Here is an 8,689-nt window from a genome sequence, read left to right on the forward strand (position 1 = left end):
CCACCCGCTTATGGCGGTGATTTGGTTATTCAAAGCTGGCCTAACGGTCAGGTCGCCGAGGTCAGGGGCTCCTCCCCTACCTGGACCCCATTTAAACCTCTCTGCCCTGCTGACTTCCCCCAAAACTCATCCTGGTGGGCAGGAGACAGGACTTGAGCCCCCGACATCCTCGTCCTGTTAACTGATCCCCCTCAGTTGATTTACACCAGTTCACTCCCTTCTTCTGCTCTTCCAGCCTCCTGTCCGTTTCTCCTGCCTCCTTCCTCCAACCCGGGGGCACTGACAATGAACACCATGGTCAGCGTGGATGCCCTTCCGGAATATGAGAAAAGTCAGATCAAGCGAGCCCTGGAGCTGGGGACGGTCATGACGGTGTTCAGCTTCCGCAAGTCCACCCCGGAGCGGAGGACGGTCCAGGTGATCATGGAGACGCGGCAGGTGGCCTGGAGCAAGACTGCGGACAAGATCGAGGGCTTCCGTGAGTACCAGCAGACCCCATCTGCCAGACCAGAACCTTTTCATCTTCCGCCTGTGGGCCCTGCCGTTGGTTGCTGTACATGATGGTTTGGTGCATTGTTCTAAAAAAAAATCAGAGAGGTACCAACGAAGTGTTGCAGTGTTGCCCCTTTGTATGAGCCAGAGTCTGCCAACTGGGAGATGATATCTGGCCAGACTCGGTGGTCCCCACGCTGGTTCCCTGTCTGCCCCCTCTGAGGGCTAACGGCCAAATTTTGGCTGTTTCTCTGCAAACCACAGTGGCGCCAGGCCTTCATTTGGGATCCAGGTTCAGAGAGCTGTCACTGAGCTGCATTTTTCAAATCAAGTTTGGGTCCTGGTCCTGGATGGAGGTGCCTCCCCTTCTACCCCAGCTTCCCTTCCCTGGGGCAGTTGGCACAATTTCTGAGACTTCTTAACAAATGGAGTAGAAGCATGTAAGGAATTTTCAGGTGCCTCAACTTGCTTTAATTTGCGTTTTTTATTAACTAGTTTGCGATAGAAAAATTAAAATGTACCCTCTGGAGTCAAAGCTTTAGACAAGTGGTAAATGTCTTTCTGTCCAGCCCCTCAGGCCCTAAAAATAAGCCCATTGATGGTTGCTTTTGTCGTGTAAAAATATCCTGTGTGTGCGGGCTCGCAGCTCAAATGGGAACGACCAAGAAACACCTTGATTTCACTTAATAATTAGCTCAGGGAGGCTCTTTATCAGCATTTATCACTCTGGCTCATTCTTTTCTGGTTCCAAGAATGTCTGGGTGCAGTGTTAGCAGTTTAACTGGAGGTGGACTGTGTCTGCTGTGTCCAGTCTGGGCCAGTAGCTACACTAACTATGCTTTGCATTTCTTTTTAAAAATAGCTGTTTTATTGAGATGTAATTGACTTGCCCTGGAGCTGACCGTTTAGACGAGTGTAATCACAGATGCATGCAAGCAGCACCGCTTTCCATTTTAGAGCCGTTTCATGGCTTCAAGAAGAGACCCCTTGCCCCTGAGCCGTCCATCCCTCCTGACCCCTGTCCCCAGCTCCAAGCAGTCGTTAGTCTGCTTAGTTTCTATAAATTTCCCTGCTCGGAGTATTTCACATAAATGGACTCTTACACTGCGTGGCCTTTTGTGCCCCGCCCCCCATAAAGTTTCCAGGGTTTATCTACTTTGTTGCGTGTTCCAGTTTTATTCCTGGGGATAGTTCATAGTTTGGCCATTGATCTGTCGATGACCATCTGGTTGTTTCTGCCTTTTGGCTGATATGAGCAGCGCTGCTATGCATATTTGTTTGCAAGCTTCTGAGTGGATTTCTTTTGTGTGTTTAATTTTTTATTTTTATTAGTACATGTTTGCAGTATATAATTACTTCCACCATAGGGAGTTGGTCCATGAATATAACTCATCTTAATGTTTTTGTTTCTTTTGGGTATATGCCTAGGCATGGCATTGCTGGGTCTTATGCTAACTCTGGATAATCATTTTACATATGTATGTATGTTTGTTTATTTGTTTGTTTTTGAGAGACCAGGTCTCTCTGTAGTTCACACTGTCCTGTTCTTGAACTCCCTATATCCCCTGGGCTGGTCTTGAACTTGCTGCGCTCTTCCTGCCTCAGCCTCCTGACTGCTGGGATGACAGGTGTGCACCACCATGCTGTGCTATGTGTAATCATTTTAGGAGCTGCAAGGCTGCTTTCCCAAGAGGCTGCACAACTTGCCTTCCTGTCAGCAGTGTTGGAGGGTCATTCTGGGGTCTGAATTGTAGGCACACCTGTGAGTGTACCCAAAGGACCATTTCCTAGGGACATAGTTCTGAGTTCAAGGGTCTGGCAGATTGTAACTTTGAAGGGCAGTTTGACAGCACCCCACTGAAGAGGCTGCTGGGCCTGACCGTACTGTTCCCATCTGCCCACCTGCCAATCAGGGGTTCTGCACTCATCCATGAGAGTGGAAATCCAAGGAGCCCGGCCTAGTTCTCCACCTATCTCATTCTGAGTGACACCAACCAGCTCCCAGAGGTTTCTTCTGGCCTTGGAGCCCGGAGTTTCCAGGTGACAGGGAGCTGGAAGCCAGGCTGGAAAGTGCCTGTGTGAGGAAGCGGCTAACTCCCCCACCGCATGGCACTTGCTTCGGTCCCATCCGCCTCCCATCCACCTCCCGGGTAGCTCAGAGCTGTCGCTGATGGGGTGGGGAGGCAGGAGGGACCAGCACTGGTGGCAGATGTAGCTGTGCCCCAACAAGAGTGGACAGAAGGTCTCTTCTCTCCTTGGGCTGTCGGAAACACCTGAGTGCGGCTACTGAAATTTTCTCTGGAAGCTCATGCTGATGGGTACGTGATTTTGGCTTGGGGCCTTTGGCCTGTACTGCGGTTCTTCCCACTCTTTGTGAAAAACCGGTTGATTCTATCCGGCCTGTCTGACGGAGGGAGACTCATTATTTCTGCTTCCTCCTGGGAGTGCCCGGTGATCCTGATAACCAGCCAGGTTTCAATTACACCGCTTCTTCTCGTCCTCTTTCCCACTCTCTTTTGCTGCCCCATTTAAATGCCAACTCTGCCCGGCACTGTCCGAGGTACCAGGTACCGGAGATACAGCAGTGAGTAGATTAGACTTGGGCCCTCACAGAGCCTGTGGTGGATTAGGTCCCAGCAGGTGGGGCTCGGATTCCCAGTGATCTCGGTTGAGCTGATGACCTCCCTGCGGAGCTTCTATTTCTTTATCTGTAAATGGGAGCCACGTGGGTGCTCACCCTGAGGCGTTATAATGGAGGGGCTCAGACGAGGGGTGCTGCCGCTCTTCCAACTCACAGTGCTGCCATTGCTAATGAACCGAGTCCTGTCATGTGGGCATCTGAGGTCTGGTTTCTACATCTGAGCTTTTCCTGGTAGGGACCATTCACAGGTTTTGGAAAGATGGGTGCAGTGACTGGATTTGTTACTTTGAATATTCCATGGAAGTCCTATTGGAGATGGTGATGTTTATGGAGCAATGGAAAAGGCCAGTGTTGGGTTAAATACTTAGAAAGGGTGTTCTCAGCTGGATGTTGATGGCGCATGCCCTCTGGTCCCAGCATTCTGGGAGGCTGAGGCAGGAGGATTGCAAGTTTGAGCCCAGCCTGGGCACTTTAGTGCCTTAGCGAGACCCTGTTTCATAATAAATCAAGGGTTGGGGTTGTAGCTTGGGGTGAAGGCCCTGGGTTCAGTCCCCAGTATGGTGGGCGGGATCTTCTTCTGACTGCTCACAGAGAGCAGGCCTACAGGCTGTGGGTGGGGACATTTGGTGCCACTTTTCCAGGCTCCTGCTGTAAATGGGGACATCTTTGGGGCAACCCCCTGCTCTAGGGACCCCTCCAGTTTTGAAATTGTGAGGACTTGCTGATCACTGTGTGGCCTGGAGGGGACAGGCACCCCCAAGGGCCACATGGGCATATGGTTTTGGGGTACTTGGCATGTGCCGTGTGACTGCACACACATCACAGCCACTGTCTTCCTAGTCACAGTTATTTTGTCCCCCTTCTGGAGGAACAGTTGGCAGCATCTGCGGACATAATCTGGGGTCAGAGAGAAGCCTGGACAGCCCAGGGACACTGTTACATGTCCAGCAAGGCACAGGTCGGCCCCCATCACAAGGGACGGTCACACACAGAACAGCAGCGCTGCAGTGGGGTGCTGCTCCGAAGGGCCCTGTGTGCTTGCTGAGAGCTATGGAAGGTCGCTCGGTAAACAGGGGTCTATTGGGTTCAGCCCCTCTTTGCCATCAGGCTAGGTGCTGGGCTCTGCTGAGAGAGGAGAAGGAGGAAGGACGGAGCACCAGCTTGGAAGAGGGGGGGACAGATGCAGAGCTGGGCACCATAGGACTGTGAGGTTGGTACCATGGCTGGGTATGGGAGGAGCCTGAAGGGCTGGCATCTGTTGTCGGGGGGTTGGCAGGGAATTGGGGAGGCCTCATAGTGGAAGACCTGAGGGTAAAGAGATGGAGGAGGGATTTTCCAGGTAGCCAACGGGGATGGCATCATAAAGCGGAACCCACGGCTGCCATATGAGGCAGATAAGTAGATTTATGGGCAGGGATCTGGTCAGGGCTCAGCCAGGTGATTCTTCTGCTCTTTGTGACCTAGTCTGAGGTCATGTGTGGTGCTCAGTTGGTGTCCCCAGGTCTGGAAGGCTGTGGGACCTTCACACCTGTGGCTCCTTGGTGGTGACAGCTGGGACACTGGATTCTGTTGAGCCCTTAACCAAGCGTGGTCTGGGACAGACATTGCAAACCTACAAGGCCCAGGAAGTCACTTGTACCAACCCAGGTCACTCAGCCGAGCTCAGTTCAAGGAAAGGGACACTCATTAAGAGGGTTGGTGTGTGAATCCAGGGTAGAGAGACTGGTGGTGGCCACCTGAATAAAGTCGCCACAGAAGGAGGAGACTCTGAGACTAGAGTTGTGGATCCCTTTTCTGCCCTGCCACGTTCTGGAGGTACAGAAGCAAGTTACTTTACTACTCTGAGCCTCAGTTTCTCTGTAAATTGTGATCATAGTTGTTCCTGTCTTACAGGGTGAGAATTCTATGGACTTTATTTAATGTACTTTGTTTTTAATACATGGGAAATACCACAGCATTGCAAGTTAATAAAATACAAGCAAAAAGAAGGATGTAACTGGGTGTGGGGTCCCAAGCCTGGCCACCTTTGAGCTGATGTGGACCTTGAGTGAGCCATTTGTCACTTGGTCTTCAGTGCCCTTTCCAAGGATGGAACCTCGGTGCCGCTACAATACACACCTTAGAATCAATTTACAAAGAGCAAAAAGGTTTATGTTGGCTCGTGGTTTTAGAGGTTTCATCTGTGATCCATTGGCCCCATCACTTTGGGCATGTGGTGGCGCAACATGGCAGGGGTGTGGGGCGTCAGGAGAGAGGAAGAAAGGGCTGGGGTTCCATTGTTCCAGCTGAGCACCCACACCCAGTGACCTGAAGACCTCCGGCCAGCCCCACCCCTCCTGATAGTGCCTTGGGCAGGAACCATGCCTTAGACACTGCTGGCTCACTGGTGCAGCCAGGGGGCTGGATTCCTTCCCCCTGGCCCTTTGAGGCAAGCAGGAGTCCAGAGTGCAGGGAGGAGCAGTGTCACTGCCAGGATGTGCTCTGTGTGTTGCTTTTTCCCTTCTGAGGGTCCCAGATGAGCAGTGTCAGATAGGAAAGCGGTAGCTCTGGGCCTGAGTGGAGCCTTGGTGTCCCCTTGCATCTGGTCTGTGTGGGGGGCCTGGCATATGACTTGGGTGTGGTGTTGCCCATCTCTGCATCCGGATAGGAGACAGGAGCCACCTTTGAGGGTGTGGCCTTTGTTCATTGCCACTGAGCGGGCTTTTATGGGGATGTTCCCGCTTTCACCTGGGCACGTTTCTGGTCTACGGGTTTTTGGCAAGTTGTGGTGGCCCAGGACTTAGAGATTGTCCAACACAGGAGCTGCCTGTTGCCTTGGTATCAGCCTCTTGGCTTGCCTACCAGGTAGCAGTCGTGATGGTGATCGGAATGGTATTGGCAGGAGCCCCTGTAATAAACGCCCACTGTGGCTTAGCCCCTGGGTAACCACATCCCACGTGTAGCTCATTGGCTCTCCGTGGCAACCCAGAGAGTGGATGTTGTGCGCACTTCAGTCACGAGGAGACTGAGTCCTGGGAGACCTGGTGATGTGCCCAAGGCTGGGGACCGCGCTGTGCTCGGAGCTCCTTCCTTCTGCCGCCACAGAGGCAGCTCTCCTTCCTGCTCTGTGTGGTGCTCTTTTGTCAAGTGAGCCCAGAGACCTCCGTTCTGTGCATGAGTGAGAAGCACCCAGCAGCTTTGTCTGCACTGTCTGAGTCAGAGGGAACGATGTTCATCCCTTCTGTGTGCCTAGGATGTGCTCTGGCTGGGTGTGATGGCGCACACCTGTAATCACAGCACCCTGGGAAGCTGAGGCTGGAGGATTTCAAGTTTGAGTCCAGCCTGGGTCTCTCGGTGACTTACATTCTCTGTCTAAAAAAGGGAAGGTGGGCAGCTGGGATGCAGCTTAGCGTGAAAGCCCTAGGTTCAATCCCTAGTACTGAAACAAGAAAAATAAAAAGGTCAGAGGATGTGCTCTGCTAAGTGCTGCAGACACTGAGACTCGGGCCTCATCCATCTCGGTGTGGAGACGGGAGATAGAGGATGGGGCTTGAATGAAGGGCTGCAAAGAGTCAAGTGAGGGCTGAAGGGTGACTTGGGGGAAGACCAGTGAAGGATGACTTGAAGTCAAGTATCTTGGTTCATCCTGAAATCTGTCCTGGTCTCCTTCCCAGTAAACAAAACCAAGCAAATATGTGTATATATGTCTTTGTCAGAATGCTCCCACCCCTACTCAAAAGCTTATCCCAATATCCTCACCCCTCTCTAAAGCAGCTCCGGATGACCCCTCTCATGAGCGTCTTTAGGAGGTTTGCTCAAAATTACGCTGAGTGCTGTTGCCAAGTGCCGCCCGATGGAAAGGTGGGTTCGGGAGAACATGACGGCACGTCGTCATCCCGTTATTCACCCTCTGGCACCATGCAGCGTCCAGGCAGCCATGAGAGTGCAGCCGAAGACACTCATGAGAGAGGACTTCCAGAACTGCAACAGGAATGGTGGGATGAGCGAGCCGGAAGTTGAGGGGATTGTTTTCAGAGTGACTGATGACGACGTGTCTTTCCCTGTTGATCACTTTTTAAAATTTAGACATTAACTGTATTTTTCGATCACGCTGTGTCTGTAGGGCGGTTGGACACGGGTTTGCCTTGTTATTCAAGGGCTGCCTTCCATCCTGGCTGATGCTCACCAGTGTTCTCGCCATTTAGCCAGAACTGGTGTGTGTCACTCCCCCGGGTACTCGTCACTGGGGATAGAGCGGTGAACGGGACGCTGCAGACCCCACAAGGATCTGGCGGCGTTGGAGGAAGGACAGAAAGAGCCAGGCTCGGCACGTGCAGCCGTTTGGATTGCGGTGGGAGCTAAGAAAGAACAAAGCAGTGTTAGCAGCCAGGAGCAGCGGGGTGGCTGGGAAAGGCCTCAGGACCTCTCAGTGGAGTTGACATTTGAGCTGGGACTTGAGGAATGAGGAGGGAGCCGTGGGGACTCTGTAGGGAAAGCTTTCTAGTGGGGCCACCGCAATAAAGCTTCCCTGTCAGTTGACATAGCGGTGATGGCATAGCGGGTTACTTCCTGCTGCAGTACGAGTGTGGCCTGACTCAGGCCTCGATCCTGTGGGATTGCAGTCTGGTGGCATTGGAGGCCAGTGTGGGACCTGCAGTCCGGCAGCTTGTGGGAAGAGGAGGGCTGAGGATGCTCTGGGCCTTCTGTGGACAGGACCTAGAACCCGCATATCCGTTCCTCCTACCTTTTGTTGGCCAGGACTTGGCAAAGGATGCTGGAAAGCATGGTTCAGGTGTGCCAGAGCGGGGAAATGGGTTCTGTGGGCATCTTTGCAGGTTCTGGTGGCCCCTGAATTTGGGGGACACAGAGGCGGCCTTGGGTGTCCCTCTGAAGGCTAACAGGGAATGATCATAAGGGTTTCGGGGGGTCCTGCAGGAACTAAGGACAGTGAGCAGTCTTACCTCTGGGGAAGGCCAGGTGGCTGGTCCTCTGTACCGAGGACCTCTCTCTGTGACAAGAGCTCTGTGTGACGTCTCCATGGACAGCCTCGCATCCAGCGTGGCTGCTGTCCATCCGTGTCATGTGCAGTTTTGGGATCCCCAAGGGTGGATTCTTGCAGTACTAGGGATTGAACCCAGGGCCTTCACACTGAGCTGCATCCCCAGATCTTCTTTTACCTTTTGGAGACACAGTCTCATTAAGTTGCCCATGCTAGGCTGGAACTTTGAATCCTCCTGCCTCAGCCTCCCAGAGTGCTGGGATTATGGGTGTGGATCTCTGTGCCTGGCTCAGGATAGTCTTGAGAGAGGCTCCAGTAAGGAGAGAGAGAGAGAGAGAGAGAGAGAGAGAGAGTGTGTGTGTGTGTGTGTGTGTGTGTGTTACTGTAGAGTAAACCTGGGGTGCTCTACACTGAGCTACACACCCAGCCCTTTTTATCTTGTAATTTTTTGAGACAGCGTTTCATTAAGTTGCCCAGGCTAGCTTTGAGCTTGTAATCTTCCTGCCTCAGCCTCACAAATAGATTGGCTGCTTTTAAGACCAGTGCAGAACTGTGAGACAAAACATCTCCATCGTTCA

At 52.5% G+C, this 8,689-nt stretch overlaps 1 protein-coding gene across 1 annotated transcript in view; it reads left to right on the plus strand.

Annotated features, from left to right (window-relative positions):
• The first annotated feature begins 237 nt into the window (after positions 1–237).
• LOC104852000 (1-phosphatidylinositol 4,5-bisphosphate phosphodiesterase gamma-2) overlaps positions 238–8,689 on the plus strand; it is a 102,873-nt gene continuing 94,421 nt past the window's right edge. Inside the window, exon 1 of the mRNA XM_033757908.1 lies at positions 238–478. Coding sequence (XP_033613799.1) covers positions 286–478 — 193 coding nt within the window. The 5' untranslated portion in view covers positions 238–285. The remainder of the gene's footprint in view (positions 479–8,689) is intronic.

The sequence above is a fragment of the Fukomys damarensis genome, unplaced genomic scaffold (assembly GCF_012274545.1).
Source record: "Fukomys damarensis isolate Sample0158 unplaced genomic scaffold, DMR_v1.0_HiC HiC_scaffold_32, whole genome shotgun sequence".
Classification (NCBI taxonomy): domain Eukaryota; kingdom Metazoa; phylum Chordata; class Mammalia; order Rodentia; family Bathyergidae; genus Fukomys; species Fukomys damarensis.